General features: G+C 36.2%; 1 protein-coding gene across 13 annotated transcripts in view; it reads left to right on the forward strand.

Annotated features, from left to right (window-relative positions):
- Nucleotides 1-16,957, forward strand: part of LOC106175622 (dystrophin) — a 95,539-nt gene that overhangs the window by 69,491 nt on the left and 9,091 nt on the right. For 12 of the 13 annotated variants that reach the window (XR_015332159.1, XR_015332160.1, XM_087002330.1 and 9 more), the window contains 14 exons: nucleotides 10,692-10,861; nucleotides 11,080-11,236; nucleotides 11,826-11,958; nucleotides 12,126-12,271; nucleotides 12,419-12,553; nucleotides 12,767-12,897; nucleotides 13,286-13,380; nucleotides 13,681-13,741; nucleotides 13,972-14,108; nucleotides 14,489-14,693; nucleotides 14,898-14,983; nucleotides 15,201-15,358; nucleotides 15,548-15,714; nucleotides 15,972-16,083. Coding sequence is in view for 11 of the 13 variants with exons in the window: in XM_087002330.1 (XP_086858456.1) it covers nucleotides 10,692-10,861; nucleotides 11,080-11,236; nucleotides 11,826-11,958; nucleotides 12,126-12,271; nucleotides 12,419-12,553; nucleotides 12,767-12,897; nucleotides 13,286-13,380; nucleotides 13,681-13,741; nucleotides 13,972-14,108; nucleotides 14,489-14,693; nucleotides 14,898-14,983; nucleotides 15,201-15,358; nucleotides 15,548-15,714; nucleotides 15,972-16,083 (1,893 nt within the window). In the remaining 2 variants the exon portion in view is untranslated. The remainder of the gene's footprint in view (nucleotides 1-10,691; nucleotides 10,862-11,079; nucleotides 11,237-11,825; nucleotides 11,959-12,125; nucleotides 12,272-12,418; nucleotides 12,554-12,766; nucleotides 12,898-13,285; nucleotides 13,381-13,680; nucleotides 13,742-13,971; nucleotides 14,109-14,488; nucleotides 14,694-14,897; nucleotides 14,984-15,200; nucleotides 15,359-15,547; nucleotides 15,715-15,971; nucleotides 16,084-16,957) is intronic. The other variant, XM_087002334.1, reaches the window with a different exon arrangement.

Consider the following 16,957-nt stretch of genomic DNA (forward strand, 5'->3'; position numbering starts at 1 on the left):
GGTAAAAAAATTGAGACATGGTTTAATTGGGCTTTGCTTGTCCTGAAAAATGCAAATTCATCTATGTAGAAGATAAATCCATCATATATATATGTTATAGAATATTTTTTGTCAAAAAGGGAAAATTATGTGTTGCCCAGAGCTTTTTACCTTTTTTTCTGGGTATTTCTGTCAAAGAAAATTCCATCTTGTGCTGACCAATTGATTGCCTCTTGAGAACTGTCTTCCAAAGTGATAAGATGAACGATAACAGGCCAATCACTCTTAGGTGTTTTGTTGCCATGATAAAAGTGAAACAAATGAAACATACTTGCATCCAGAACAAAAAGTATTGTATTTTTTTATAAATTGGGTTATAAATTTTATTCATTTTGATATATTTCATGTTTTCTGTTGTCCATTAAATCAGCAGATGAATTGAGATGTAAGTACTTAAAGGAAACTGCATGAAATGCCGTTTGAGAGCATCTCTGGCTTGAATAGTCTGCTGGGTATTAAGAAGGCCTTGTGGAATGAAAGCAAGTGGGAGTTATTAAGTTTAGATGCTGCTGCAGAAAATTAGTTTTCAAATGTCAACTGAAAGGTAAGTTGTTCAATCTAGAGATAATCCAGCAACAGCTGAGCTTGGAAATGTGTCTTGTCAGTGTGGGTGACAACAGATGAGACTAGGTTGACATTTAACCAGTGTATTATTGGGTTCCAAGCTCGATGCTATGAGGTAGGGATGATCTACTGTCTGATTACTTTTTACATGTCTCTCAATGCTGACACCTCTGATGATCCTGGTGCCCTGATGTCAGACTATAGATGCAGTCATAGATAGAAGATGGAGTAGATGTGAACAAGAGAACCAAGTGGCAAAAGTTTTAAGTAGACTGTACTTGAGAATGAGGAGACAAACACGTTGCTTAGAGGACTTCCGCAGCAACATGATTGATAACACTACCTTAATTGCAAGTCACACTGGTTGGGCCTAATCCTCTGTTGGTAAATGAAACATTTCTAACAGAGAATAATTCTGTATTCAGTCAACCACTAGTGTTACAAGGTGTATGTCCCATGCAAAAGTACTTCTCAAGACATAAACTATGACAAGATCAATTGCTTCCTCGTCATCTCTACTCACATTAGGTGCATCTTCTATGATTACTGCAGAGAAAGACAATTTCTGAGATTCATCAGACAGATTGCTTATCAAAAAACTGCCTCTGATCTGCTCAGGATTTCCATTAATTTTCATTTAATATCAGTGAAATTACCAGGACCTGGATTGACTTGCCAATGAACAGTTTAACCAGATTGGAAATATATTGCACAGAAAACAGTATTTAGCATGGCCATAATGAAACTTAGACCAAGATTGATGATCGAAGACTGCCCAACATCCATAATCCTATAAAATCTTAGTTGTGATTGGAAGTTGCATTAATAGGTGTGAGAGGCACAGTCTTTACTTGTCATAGTGGTAGACAAGCAATTAGTTTAGTAGCCCACTCTGCTGGGATGTATATAAATCCTACTGTCAGGAACAGTATGCTGTAATAAGTACTTGATGCAGGCCATGATAACTCTTGTGCTGAAGATAGCTTAACAGCATCTCCCATAGAACGCACATGGTTTCCTTGGCAACAGCCAATAATGCATCAAAGGATGAAATTCTAAATTGAGTCGGTTTGTCCATATTATTACAGTCAGAAGATCATCCCAGGAAATACTACCCTATCTCTCAAAGGCACACAATACACTTAGGTTTTTCTCCTGTGGACAGGCTTCCGTGACTGCAAGCGCTTTTGATGCTCTTCATAAATACAGCGGAAGGGATGATCTTATTACAAGGTCTCTGTTGTGTATAGACAGTCAGTTTTCAGCAGTTGTAATGCTTGATCTTTATTGAATGCCAAAGTGGGTCCTCAAAGGAATCAATCAGTTTGCCGAGGGGTACCAAAGTGAAGGGTCAATCTGGATAGACATGGCGGAAGGTTTAGAGGTGCTCGAAGACATATACTGGTCAGAACAGAAGATAGCTCAGGTAGTGACATACAGTAAGTTGCGTGCAAGTAAATCTTAGAATGAAAGATTAAGAAATCTGACAAAGTTTTTGTGAATCCAAGAGAAAATTGCATTTTTAGTGCAATGACCCATCTCCGTTATCAGAAGTGTAGTACTCCGTCAGACAATTATTTGCCAATGTACTTTTTTATTTCTTAGTCAGATAGCATAAGAGAGATCAGATGTCAGAAATCTTTGCATGTTCTCTGCATGCAGTATGTTGTGTATTGATTGATCTAAAAGAATCTACAGCAGCAATCCAGCATGCTATTTCTAAATGGTGCTACATCTAATCACATTTGTCCACAAATATGTTCTTTGCAAAAGTGTATTGATATTGCTTTGAACCATGTAAACCCAGGGAGGATTTGAATGAGGAAGGAAAAATTGTTCAATGACCCTGATGTCATTATAACGGTGACTAAAGATTTTTCTTATGAAAACCGTATTGTTACCCATGAAACTGATTCCAGAAAAAGAATGTTTGAACATCCTCACTTCACCAAGTTTCCTTGGAGGGGAAATAAAATGCTTTAACCCAGTGACCAGGAAATGGAAGAATTGTGTCTGTTTTCTAATGCTTCTAGAAGATAGTCTGGCAAGTCTGTTTCTTGCCCATTGTTGTGATAGCTCATCTATATAGCAGTAGACAGTGTATTCTTTATGTTTTGGAAAAAGTTCAAGAATTAGAATGTCAGAAGTATTTATTTTCAATTCAATTTATTTATGTGCTGGTACATAGATCATCATGATCTTGTACAATATAAACAACAATGAACAAATATTTCTTTATATAATGGACAGATGTACTAGATAATTTACTAATTTTAAAGTATTTAAACTAAGTGGGGAGGCAGACAGAGAAATAGACATATACCAGTACAGCAGGGATTCATGAATAATTTTACTTCTCCCCCCCCCCTTTCCCACTTATTTGAAGAGTGTAACGGAATTATTTTATCGATATGTGTATAAAATCTTGTTCAGTCTTTTCACATTGTGTTCTGTCACATGCATTATAACTTGGCACATGGCATGTTGTTCTAATGCATGACACAAAAGTTCTTTCAGAAAGTGTTTTGCTAGAATTATGGAGTAGAAGCTTCTCATGGATTCTTATAAGAGATTGCAAATGGGCCATCTTGACATAAGCCATATACTTTTTGAGGGCTCAAAGATCAACTCGTTGAATATAATTTTCCTCGATAACTTTAGTAAGAATTATATCTGACCCTTTGTCCAATTCTTTGCCATGATGTTGAGATGTTTCCAACATATTTGTCTGTCCATTAAGACTTCACCTTAAAACTTCATCTAATCATCGTTTCCTATTTATGTCCAGGAATTGGGGAGGGGGGGGATCCATATTTTCTATGGTGTTGGTTGTTTTACTTTTCACACATTCCAACCAAAGTTTTTACATGTAGTTAGGCCATGAAATATCTTGTCCAAGTTCTGTTGATGGGGCCCATGGTCTAGGTTCAGAAGTTATGGACGTTCTGTTTTGTCTGAGGGTAGGTCACTGAGGTAGAGGGTCACTAGTTTCTGACCAAGTCCCCATTTAAGCATCAGGTCAGATTTCCTCACCCCAATTGTGAAATCTATAAAATATTGCCCTGAGGTCAAGCATACAGTTTTTCTGCGAGTATTCTTCTTCCAAGTTTTCATAATATCGCCCTTTGTTGGCTAGATCAACAATGGTTGGAAGAGTAAGGCAGCTCATTTTACTGCCACCAATGCTTCATTACTTGCTGTCAATGGCCCTATGCTAGAAATGCTATTTTCATTTCTATTCAAAGGGTGCTAAGGGTATTTTTGAGTAAAATAGCAAGACAAATATGTGCCAGACTTGTCTACACTCTGTAGGAATGTGATCCCTGTTAGTCTGTATATGTGATTTGATCTTCACCCTGCCCCAGACACGTCTGTACGCACAGGAGACAAGACACGGAAGATGTCGGTAAGGGGTGACACGTCTTTTCTTGTTTAGTACTAGTGAAAATTAAGGAAACTGACAAAGGTGATGCGTGGACAAGATTCTTTACAGTGTAAATTATTTTGGCAAATTTTTAACGATTCTTGCCCAAGAAAAGTCATGTAAATAGACTGCTGTCTTTTTGCTCTTTTTTAGTTGCATCACATTTGACAGTTAATTATCTGATGTGTTTGATAATAAGCCTATAAGAAAACTCTAGTAGCCAAGGGAGAAAGACTATTTGATTTTACAAGGAATAATGTTTCATATATGATGATTTCAATTGGCAAAACATTCGGAACTACTGAAAGATGATACACCTCTGAAAAGTTGATAGTGATTATCGAGTTGAAGAAGCTGTCAGTAAAACAGAAAAAAATGGATCTTTGAAACACAGGAAATGAATTTCAAAAAGATTTGTCATGAAAGATCACATGAATCCTTAGAAAGTGAAACAGTTTGACGGAGCAGAAGTGCTTATGATGAGCAAGTCAAGTCGCATGTCATCTACAACTTGATGGCAGCCATTGTCATTAGACATCTCCTGAAATGATGATAGCTTTCAGCTTTGACTTGGTGACTTTTTGCCTTTGTAAGCCTGCCTTGGAAGCTGTTGATTCTCTTTTACATTTTTGGCTGATGAAAGAAACCTCATCAGATAGCAGGCTTATCGGACTTACCATATTGAATTGACAGAGTATTAGGCCTGGAATAAACTGAAGATTTGTCATTAAAGAAAAAGGGAAAGTACATGTTCTATTGAAATGCTCAATCATTATAGCCTTCATCAGTTCCTGTTATGAGGGAGACTTTATTGAAGATCACTTAAGATACAGAAAGAAACCTTTGAAGTGATCAATAAAAAAAAAAATTACAGGAAAATTCACCCGCCCTCTTGTTTGGAATCCCTTTCTGCAAGATTATGCATTTTAGATGCCCTATCATCATGTATAATACTTTGAACTATACAAATAGAAAAACTTTGATATTGTGAATTTTGCAATTTATTAATGCCTGAAATAGTTTGAGACTGCTGTTGATGCATTAAATATTCATGCTTTGGATGAAAACCATATGAAATTCTGCTGGTGAGAGGTTGCATGCCTTCAGCTTCTTTTTTACTCAAACTCAGAATCCATTAACTAAAATGAACAGCAAATATTGTAATTAATACTGTTTTCTTGAGCACCATTAGAACAGTCCATTAGTCTCAAGGAAGTGAATTTACATTTTAAAAGACCATTGTATTACTGAATTTCCTTTATAGTGAACTGCGTATTTCATTATATCAAGGCTGTTTTTTAAGATAGCAACAGATGGTCATTACTTATCAAATGAAGGACATAATTTTGTTTGGGTGGATGGGGGGGGGGGGGGGGGTTGGAATCGAATGAAGGAAATAATTTTGTTTGGGTGGAGGGGGGGGAGGGAGTTGGAATGAAAGGAAGTACACAATTTTGAGTAAAGTAGAAATAATAACTTTTTGTCATCTTTTATATTATTTTGTTAGTATAGTTTGCAATGCAAGTGTTAGATAATAATTATGTAGAGCAGCATAAAAAACAAGCGAGTCCTTTCGTGTCAAATTTGATAATGAGTGAGACATTTGTAAGATTTAATTTCAGTCTGGTTGTGTATACAAACTACATTTATATCACACTAGTCATTAAATTGGAACTTTCCCAATTCTCCTGAGTGTTGCAGCCTGTGTACCTATGTGATAGAGTGTAATAGTACTACATCAAGGGAAGAGTGGATGCATTATTTACATGTACTTGGTTAAAGAGATTCCATGCATTTAATGCTGTTATGAAACAAGGTCTTTAGCACCTCCTCTATTCCTGTGTAATTGGCTGCTCACCTGGTGCTACGTGGAAACCAGAGCTGTGAACAGTTGCCTTTCCTGTGTCTGTTACCTACATCAAAGGTGTGGAGATTATTCCAGCATGTTAGGCAGCATACTATGCACCACCCAGTAAACTTAAGTTTCCTGTGTCAGGTCTTAAAGTTACAGTTTGAAACTAATGTTGTGATTTATTGCCCTTCCCCCACTTGTGATATTTTAATTCTATGATTTAGTGTGACTTGACATGGTGTGGCTTATGTAAATAATATTGTGTTTATTCAGTCCTGAAACCATTTTACTTCCAAGTATTTTTTCCCTTGGAAGGAGCTCCCCATAAAAAAGATACACTATAGCCCTATACATCATAGCAGAAGATTGACTAGGCCACTTTAAAATGTTGAGTTATGGTTCAAACCTGGAGTTTTATCATAAAGGTTATATGCACTCCCACATACATCGTCCATCGACATACCTGGGAGCATTAATTTAGTGAGAACAGGAAAATTGTTTTAATGAGTCTCCTTCACAAATCTGTTGTGGTCTGTTGCTCTGTGTTTTTAAACTGTTTAACAGCATATGGACAAGCTTCTTTTTTCCATAAGTGTGAGCTGACCTTTCTCAATGAAAAGTCAGATTTCTTCAGCATACAAATAGACTAATTTGGTCCTTGCTGAGTAGGCATGCCAAAGATCCTTTGCAAGTTTTTCCACATTTTTGATCAGAGCCTACAGCAATAGTATAGGGGCAAGCTGGCCTGGCAGTACAGTTAACTGTCATTATAGTTTTCGCTGCCTCATCAAGGTGCTGCTCACTCTTTTTATTCAAGGGAAAGATTAGGATCAAAGGCTGTTGATGCTAATAAGGAATGGTGGAGATTGTTGGCCAGAAGTTCTTCACCTTCTAAACATTATAGCTAGTGCATGGCTTAGGCTGAAGTTCTGCCCAGGTATAATGGACCCAGGATTGCTGTGCTCCCTGCTGTCTGGCTGATGTGTTATGTACATCAGAAAGTGACAGAGTGCAAGGGGGTTAAGAATAGCCACAAGGATGGTGTTTACCGCGTGCAGGAAACATTTCCTCTGCTGGCTCTCTCTTGGTAAAGATGGACACTTGGGTCAATGCAGGTGATCAGAGGAGTTAGTTGATTGGATTGTTTTTTTTCCCTGGATTTTGTCGTACAAAATAGAGTCTCACAAGATTGTCAGAGGAGTTGATTTCTCTCCAGCCATGATTGGCCTGATGCTGAATCTGCAGGAAGAACTGCAAAGGTTTGAGCAGGTACTCAAATTTTTAGGGTCTTTTTGAAGATTTTTCTTTATAGATTTACTGTTCAAGTTGAGTTGTATATGGGAGAAGCTTTTTATTTAAGATAAAGAGGTTATTTTTCAATTGATTTTGTTTGAGCATATCAGCTTGCAAATATCTCACACAATTTTTGTAAATTTTAAGTATATTGAGACAAGCTGCTGAAAAACTTGAAGCTGATGAAAGTTTTTGCATGTATTAAGAGGCCAAAAAAGATCCCATATCTTCAGGCTAGTTTCCCTGTTTCATTAAAGGTGCAATATATATAACAGTTCTGTTGCTTTCAACTCTCTTTTTGCTGAGTTTTTACAAGCCCACATTCAAAATATAATATTGCATTTCTAGAATTATTTATGTGCCACATTCAAACATTTGAATATAGGGGTTAGGTCATACAGTATGGTGAACAGTTAATATTTTATAGCTGATGTTGACACTGAATCTGGCAGTTTAATTGCATGAATTTAATACATAGGGCATGCAGATAAATTACTTGAATTTAACGATGGGCTAAAGTTCAGTGATTCAAGGCTACACCTTCAAAGGTGCCATGATGTCGGATTTTTGTCCTAACATTCTCCATGTGTCTGGTCATTGAGACTGTAAAATTAGCGATTTCAGATTAGGAAGTGGTTGAAAGCACTATTGGTTTTCTACTATTTGTATCCATTTATCTTGGTGTCCCATCTAACCTTTAAACTAAGGTCTATTTTTAGTCCTGTTTGAGAGGAAAGGAAAGGCAAAAAGATCTATCACCTGTCCAAGAGGCTTAGCCTCTCTGATCATCACTTACAAAAACTACATTACTGAGAAATCCTACAAAATGTCTTTATTTGTAACTCAAATGCATCTGTTTGGAAAAATATGTCCCAAAGGATGTTGCCTCCTAATTGATTAGTGTTAATTTTAATCTCTGTGATGTTGCTTTAATGATGCGTGCAGGAAACAAAGCATTTAATGAGATCCAAGGCTTTGATATTTACCTGTAGTTTTTATTTTGCAATTTGCGAATTAAGCTTCAAGGGGATTTCTGTGCAGTGGCTTGTATATGCTGGTTGACCTCTGGCTAAAGGGGAGTAGATTTGTTCTTTGATATAGTAGACAAAAATTTACTGTCATGATACCTAAAGCAATCCCTGTGAAACTTATGTGCATATTACAGTGATTCTTATGAGAAGAACTGAACTACAGTATTTATTTCTTTACTTTTTTATTTAAAAATATAGTCTTCACAGTCCACTGTCACACTTACTCATATTATCCAGTGATATATATATCCAGGATATTGGTAATTCATCATCAGCCAAAAGACATTGCATGGTGCATGCCATCTTTTATGTTCAAACACATGGAACAAAGGTTTTGTCCTGGTGATGACTTGTGATTTATTCTTTTCATCTTTCTTGAGAGTACCATATGTACTGGTTGTACAGTGTATTTTGGTCTGACCTGTTTTCCATCCTTTTGTTATCTTGAACATAATTTCAATTGCCGTATTAGTTCTTAAGGGCAGTGTTACTCTCACTGAGATAACTTAAGGTTTTGGGGCCATAGGGGACACATTGGTGACAGGCCGCGCTGGGATTATCGCTGACAGAAAAGCTGCTTTGTCAAATTGAATTTGTTATTTGAGGATGACAGGGACACGTTTGTTTTAATTAGGTAGGTTATTTTTTAACCAGGTTTCTGTAGGGAGTGGGAACAGACACCTCGCTGAGATAATTAAACTGTTAAGTGTATTACAGTGAAAGGAATGTTGTTGACCTATAGCAGTAGATGAGGTTAGCATGCTGGGTGCCAGTGCCAAGTCTTCTAGCTTTGCTACACTGTCTTCATCTGAAACTATCAATTGACCAGTCATTCCACTTAGTAGATCTATATTTAGGTTTGGGTGTTTTTTGGTGCAGGGATGCTCACATTTGCCATCAACACCCTAGCATCAAATTTTAAACCAAGTTTGTCTGAAGTAATTTATTTTAAACCTAATTGATTTTTGGCATTTGGGTAAAATTTGAATATAGCTCCAAATATGTTCTTTGGTGCCTTTTTATTGTGTTGTAATGAATTAAAACCAACAAACACTTTTTATGAGAAAATAAGAAGCCTTATTAGAGAGAGCAAGCAACATATAATGATGTGTGTTGAAAATCATTGAAGATGGATGTAGTGGTTTTCAATGTGTGAGGTTCATAACCTTGCCCAGTTTGAAATGTTCTCAGCTGTACCTCCAGATGACCACAGGCCAGTAATGTGGCCACACTGTAAGAGTGGACACAGGTGTGAAAGGGTATTCTGACCTGCACTGACCTACACACTCATCTATTACCTGTTAATGTCCTCTTAAAACTATATCCTATGATTATTGTAGTCCATTTTATGATGAGGTATGGGTTCTGTTGCTTTCCCATGCTAATGCAATGAAGTCTTCTGTGCCATGCCATGATGTTTTCCATCGTTTTGCCCTCTTGGCCTGTTGGTTTTCCTCATATAGCCAGCAAAGCTTGGAGCAACTATCTCACACTGATAGAAGAGTTAGATGACCACTAGACCTAGGGCTGTGTCCTGATATTCTTCTTAATTGTGGGATGTGAAGAGAGGCTGGGATAAATTTATTTTTATTTGGGATTCCAATCAAAATGTGATATTTTCTTTTATCTATTATAGAATGATCAAAGATTTAGCCAATATAACAACTTTGATATATCTGCTGAAATTTTGTATATGCTCCGACTGGTTTCTTATTTTTTCCTGTTATGTCTTAGCTCCTTCAGTCATATCACTCTGCCAGTAGGGAATTGATATTTTATGAGTAAAGGAAAACTAATTGCATTTTCATGTTATTTGAACTTTCTTTCTAACCCCTTTGAGATGCTTCAGCCTATGCCTCGTACTTGGGCTTTAACAGAATTAAATGCGACTTCATTGTTTTTGATACTTTGATACAATTTTACAGTGAAATGCCACCTCTAAGTTGATAAACAATCAAATCATGGAAATGGTTTCCAGATTGAATGGTTAGGCTTTTAGAGAAACAGATGGTAGTGTTACATCTGATAGTAAAAATAGCAGCATTACTCAAAGATGCACTGAGTGTACATACACCTGCTTAATTTCATTATATATTGTTAAAGTTTTATGTTAATGTTCCATGTTTGACATCATTTAAGCCGTAACTGGTAATTATTTGTAGGTGTATCCTTTTCAGAAGACATATTGCTGAACATAATGAACAGATGAAAGATGAAATGTTGATTAAGGTCTTATCCACACCCCCAATCCCTGTCAAAAATCAACTAATTTAAAACTGTTTGTAGTTGCCATTAAGTGTTCACAATAACTAATAGGCAGGTTGTTTCACAGACGTATAAAGTCTGTACTTTACTGGTCTGAATGGCTACATAGTAAGCCAGATCTGCAGGTGCGATGGCTTTAATAACTTGTGATACATTATTTTTTGTGATTATTTTTATGAAACATTAGCATAAGTAAAAACTACAAGCCTCTTTGTATTTCCAGGACCTCCAAACTGAGATAGATTCCCACCAGTATGCCTTTGAGAAACTAAACGGCACGGGACATCAGCTGGTCAGAAACCTAGAGCCAGATGAGGCTTCCACACTGCAAAGAAGATTAGAAGAAATGAATCAAAGGTGGATCAAACTGCAGAACAAATCCTTAGAAATCAGGTGAGAAATCAGTTTAAGGTTTTTAATGGAATATAAAATATTATAATGGTACAATATACAGACTTTGAAATTAGAATCTCAAAATTTTGAACTTCTTAATTGATATGTTTTAATGGTGGCTTGTTTGGTAGTAATTAAGGCTAAAATAATGGTTTAAGAAGGGCAGTGAGAACAGACATGTACAATTATATTAATGATCTTGTCTCACAATGTTGAAGGTCTCGTCTGGAGAGTAATGCTGAACAGTGGAGTAAACTGGTGAAGAGTTTACAGCACCTGATAGACTGGGTGACTGCCCAACACCAGGAGCTGGTCAGACAACAACCCATAGGGGGAGATGTCACACTCGTCCAGCAGCAGGCCAGGGACCAGCAGGTGAGTGGTCACTGGAGACCTCTGTCCTCATACTGGACACCATTAAGGCTGAGGACTCTTGGCTGTCTTAATTAAAAATGTGACCTCTTCCAAAAATGGTGGTCATTGAAAGAAATGGTGTCATACAAGTCATTAATCTCATTTTTTGAATGCATAGATCATGGCTTTTGGAAACTAAATATAATATTGGATGAGTGTAGCCATTAGGCTTCTTATCAGGACAGATACATTAACAATGGGTGTGTGCCAATACTAGCTCTCTTGTGATTGTCTTATAATCAAATTAAGTGCATGAACAGTATTGGATTTCTGTCTACTCATGGAAAAGAGAAGATGATGTTCAATTATCTGAGAAATAGTGTGCAAATTAATACCCCCTGTGTATTAGGGCTTTGGTGACAAGATTATAATTATATACTTCATATAATATTATCAAACAAATGTTTTCACTTTTATTTTAAATAGAGTGGTTAGTTTTGTTTCTAAGAATGTGTTTCTAAAGACGAATTGAAGTGAGTGAAACAGACATAAATTAAATGTCTTCAAATGGCCATTATGTCAACTGAGTTATTTGTGATGGTGTTTTTAGGAGTTAAAGCGTAGACTGGAAGAGAAGAGGCCAGTGATAGAGCACAGCTTACATACAGGCAGACTATATCTACAGGAAGATGGAGAAGACAAACGCCTCAGTGCAGACAGTGGTGAAGGCAGTGACCTCTCAGGTGTGTAAATAATACCCTACGTAATCTCCTCTTGTGATCTGCTCTCTCTCATGATAATTTAGAATACAATTTCGTTAAGCAATTCAGTACCTTACAGTTGAATGTGTTACATGTAGGTAGAAGATTAGGGTATTCAAAAAGAAATTATATATACTGTTTCTTTCTAGAAGATGAAAAAGAAAGGACAGCAGAACAAGAAGCTAGGCATTTAATTCGCAGCATACGCCGCTATGTCAGAATTTTGACCAAAAAATGGACAGAAATTAATCAAGCCTCCAATGAATGGCAAGCCATCGTAGATGAAGTGTTAGAGGTAAGTTTGAAATGTTTAAATTAAATATATTTGTAACATTTGTCTTGACATCAGTGAAATACAGGAATTTCTGGTTAGCCATGCATGTTTGATTAAGTTATGTTCTCTAGTTTTGTGGAACTAAAATGTACTTATTTTACCACCCAGCGTATGGTTGTCTTCCATACTGCATTGGACGGTCTTGCCAGTCGTCTGCAGGACTTAGAAAGGGAAAAGGCAAGGTGGACACCTGTAGGGGATGTTATTGTGGACTCCTTACAACAGGAAGTGGACCAAATAAAGGTACTACTTGTTACAAAAATGTTCTTTGAATATCCATATTTTTATAGAAAATTGATGATTCAATAAGTAAACAATAGCTTGCACAAACCTTTGTTTTGGTTTGTTTGTCTCTCTTTTCAATTCCAAGTAGAATTGCCATAAGAAGTTACAAGAAAAAAGTCTGATGGATTGTATTGGTTTGTTATTTAACTTTATTCTTTTTCTTTTCATCAGGCTTTTGAGTTACGGATAGCCCCTAACCAAGGCCAGATAGATTACGTCAATGACCTTGCCAACCAGTTCCATGCTCAGCGTGTTGTCTTGTCACATATCAATGTCAATAAGCTAGAAGATTTAAATGCAAGGTAAAACATAATAAATTGGACAATTGATGAGGCCAAATAACATCTACAAATTATCAAAAAGGAGTGTTGGTTTTCAGAGAGACAAGGACTCATTTGTATTTAATAATATCAGAAAATGGACTTATAGATGCAGTATTGCAAGAACAAATCACCCAACATCCAAAGAAACAGAACCTGCAAAATTGTTTATCTAAACAGTTTTAATAAATAATGGTTGCTATATAAATATGTTTGAAATATTGTAGGTTACTATGCTGTCAATATATTGTTTTTGTTCTGCCTGACATAGTGAGAGAGGGGAATTGTCATTATTTCCACGTCATACACAGTACGACAAACTGCTCAGTTTCCACTCCTCTGTTTAAACATTACTGCTTTTCCATTACAGGTGGAAAGCTTTACAGGAAGCAACAGAAGACAGACATAAACAGCTTCAGGAAGCCTTACGAGATTTTGGACCAAATTCACAACATTTCCTCTCAGGTATAAAACAGGAAATTGAGCACACATGCAGATGTAGATATGCTCTTTCTTGAAATACTTTTAATACAGTAGTGACATGGAGCTATTCTTGCTTTGCCTGTGAATATTTTTTACACCGTCATCATGAGTATGTATAACATTTGTGAGCAATTTCTGTTATCATTTCACAGAAAATATGTGAGAGGTGTGTGTATTTGTGTGATAAGCCCTTGTAATTTTATCTTTCAGTTATGTATAGTATATTTTGTCTGTTATTTATTATATATATTATATATACAATTAGTGCTTTTTATGTTCCAGCATCTGTAGAACACCCCTGGGAACGAGCTGTAGCAGGGAATAAAGTGCCTTACTATATCAAGTAAGTGAATGTTAGCTAAATAACTAGGGACTATTGGCATTTATACCTGCTTTGTGATTCTTAGAACTTTTTGCCAATTTCTGAAAATCAGCCAAAGCACATAAAATGCAACACACTAGAATTTGTAAAATTTGAAGGGATGGCTGCTATTTACATGTTGTTCTAGATAAAAGTTTTTTTTTTTTTTTTTTTTTTTTGTATTTTATACATTGTGTTTTATTATTATCCAGTCATACCACAGAAACCACCACTTGGGATCACCCAGTAATGGCACAGCAAATGCAGAATATCACAGAACTAAATGATGTCCGCTTCTCTGCGTACAGGACAGCCATGAAACTGAGGGCAATGCAGAAAAGGCTGTGTCGTAAGTAGAGAGCACTTCTGTACTAAATAAATACACTCATTTTGCATTGAAGATGTGTGCATTGTCTGTGCTCAGTCTCTTTAAATGATTGTCATTACGTGAAATCAATTATAGTTTGAATAATGTAAGAATGTTTCAAAATTATCCAGTTAAGATGATTAATAATAAAAGACATTGTTTAAAACTGGAGATAAAAACGTCAAACCTCATTAGCTTAACTCTGTATAAAAGAAAAGATGGACAAGAACCACAATTTGATTAGTTTGTTTTGAATACCAAAACTCCCCTTGGCTGTTTTGTTCCACATGGCCAGAAATAATTTAGAAATGGGAGAAAAACTTTGTCAAAGGTGATAAATTCTCATTGCTTTTCTATTGCAGTTGACCTGGTCAGCCTTAATGTTGTGATAGATGCTTTCGACAGTCACGACCTTCGTGCTCAAAATGACCGGCTGATGGACGTGATGGAGATCATAAACTGCTTGACTAGTATGTACGAGTCCATCCTGGAGGAACATCCTAACCTAGTCAATGTGCCATTATGTGTGGATCTGGTGCTCAATTGGTTGCTCAATGTTTACGACATGTAAGTCACTAAAAGACATTTGCCAATAAAAATTTGATTTAAGATGCATTTATAAAAATGAAATGCACTTATGAAATAGAGTATACCTTATAAGTTGTTCTCACAGAAATTATATATTTGTGCTGCTTTAGTCCTCATATCTTTGGTTATTGTTACAGTATTTTTATTTGATATATTGGATAGTAATAAGTCTGTTGATTTCAGAGCCCGTGGTGGAAAGATCCGGGTCTTGTCTTTCAAAGTTGGTATTGTGTTGATGTGCAAAGCTCATCTAGAGGATAAGTACAGATGTGAGTTTCCTTTTTTTTTTTGTGTGTGTAAGAAGTATTTGCTCATGGATTTAATGATTAGAAAAACTTTTCTTCATGACATACCCAATTTTATATGTGATAATTAGAAAACATTTCTATAAAATGGTACATATCTTAAAAGTGTGCATTTATGAAATCTAATCATCCTATTTGAGACCATCTGTTTTTAGTTCTCATGCTTTTTTCATGGTTTCAGACATCTTCCGTTTGGTCGCTGATGCAAATGGTCTAGTAGACCAGCGTAACCTGGGTTTACTTCTACACGACTGTTTGCAAATTCCCCGTCAGCTTGGCGAAGTGGCTGCTTTTGGTGGAAGTAACATAGAACCTAGTGTTAGGAGCTGTTTTGAGAAGGTAAAACCAAGTTACATATCTGTCAGTAAACCTAAAAGGTTAATCTATCATTAATTCATTATTTTAAATACAGCTTGTGCTTACTTCTCTTTGAAGTGAACTTAATTAAGTAGAGCATAAGTTGTTAACTTGTCATCATCATTAGTACTTATGGTCGGTTGAATTCTCCGTGTTAATTCCATCCTGTAGTCTAATGGTAAGAATGAGGTGCAAGCGTCCCACTTCCTTGACTGGCTAAAGATGGAGCCACAGTCCATGGTCTGGCTCCCTGTGCTGTATCGCCTGGCCGCTGCTGAAACTGCCAAACATCAAGCCAAGTGCAATATCTGTAAGGATTACCCAATCATTGGATTAAGGTAAGATTTAATTACAATTGTTCATCAGTCTTTCCTGTTTTTTCTACTTTTAAATATAATGACAGTGTGAAGATTTGAAGATAACAAACATGTGGTCTTTAGATTTATGGATGTGTTCACATTGTATTAAAAGATAAGTGAGGAATATAAGACAAGTTTGTATCAGTTAATGTCATACAGCTATTGACAAGTAATATGGTTGCTTTTTCTTGGTAAATAAGATATTGTTTTTAAGTGGTTTTGTTTGTATTTTTTAGATACCGCTGTTTAAGGTGCTTCAATTTTGACTTGTGTCAGACCTGTTTCTTCTCTGGAAGAAAAGCCAAAGGCCATAAACTCACCCACCCTATGCAGGAATATTGCACAGCAGTAAGTCTAACTCCTGTTTCATTATCTATTTTGTCCTTTTGTCACAGAATCGGTCAAAAGATTATTCATGGAGGTTATATTTGGGAGTCTCTGATGTGATAATTTGAATAAACCAGAAATGGGGAGTAATCAGCTTTACAAGAGAGAAAAATTAAGAGTAATAGTCCATGATCTAAATGAATGTAGTCACTGATGTGTAATTTTGGTCAATTATCTGGATAATTCATTGTATCACAAGGGATTTATTTTGTCTTTTAGAATTTGAATTACAAACATTCATTGATAACTATTTTGGTCAGAAAGAAATTCTGTGCCATTGTTTTCTGAGTGTAGGCTGTTAACTGTGAAAAGACTCATCTATCACATTGTACGCTCAAAGATTTGCTGCCTGATAAGTGGCCAGTAATGTGATCATTGTCTTAGTACAACTTAGCTGTATTGATTGTAGCAGGGATACCATTAGGATGAGTGGTTTCTGGCCCTGGCACTCGGCATACGCTTGGAGTCAGGAAGAAACAGTTTTCCCAGAAGAGAGCAAAAAATCAAGTTTTAAGCTGCTCCAGTTTGAATGTGATATTACATGATGTTTAAGTTCAAGCTTGGCTGGGAAATAGGATATGTTTGTGATATAAGATATTGTTTAACTTTTTTCAAAACATACCCTGTTGTATTTTTACAAATATAACTCATGATGGGATTAGTAGAAAATTAAGAAGGCACTTATCAGGTGCTGTTCAAACAAATCCTGGTAGCTGGATTAGATGTTTGTGTTAAGCTTAGCATACTCCCAAGTTCCATCATATATAATCAATATTAAAGTTCACACAAAGTATATGGTTACAACATATCTTAGGACTGATGACCTTTTACTATC

This window comes from Lingula anatina, chromosome 1 (genome assembly GCF_051362555.1).
Source record: "Lingula anatina isolate TDL-2025a chromosome 1, LinAna3.0, whole genome shotgun sequence".
NCBI lineage: Eukaryota > Metazoa > Brachiopoda > Lingulata > Lingulida > Lingulidae > Lingula > Lingula anatina.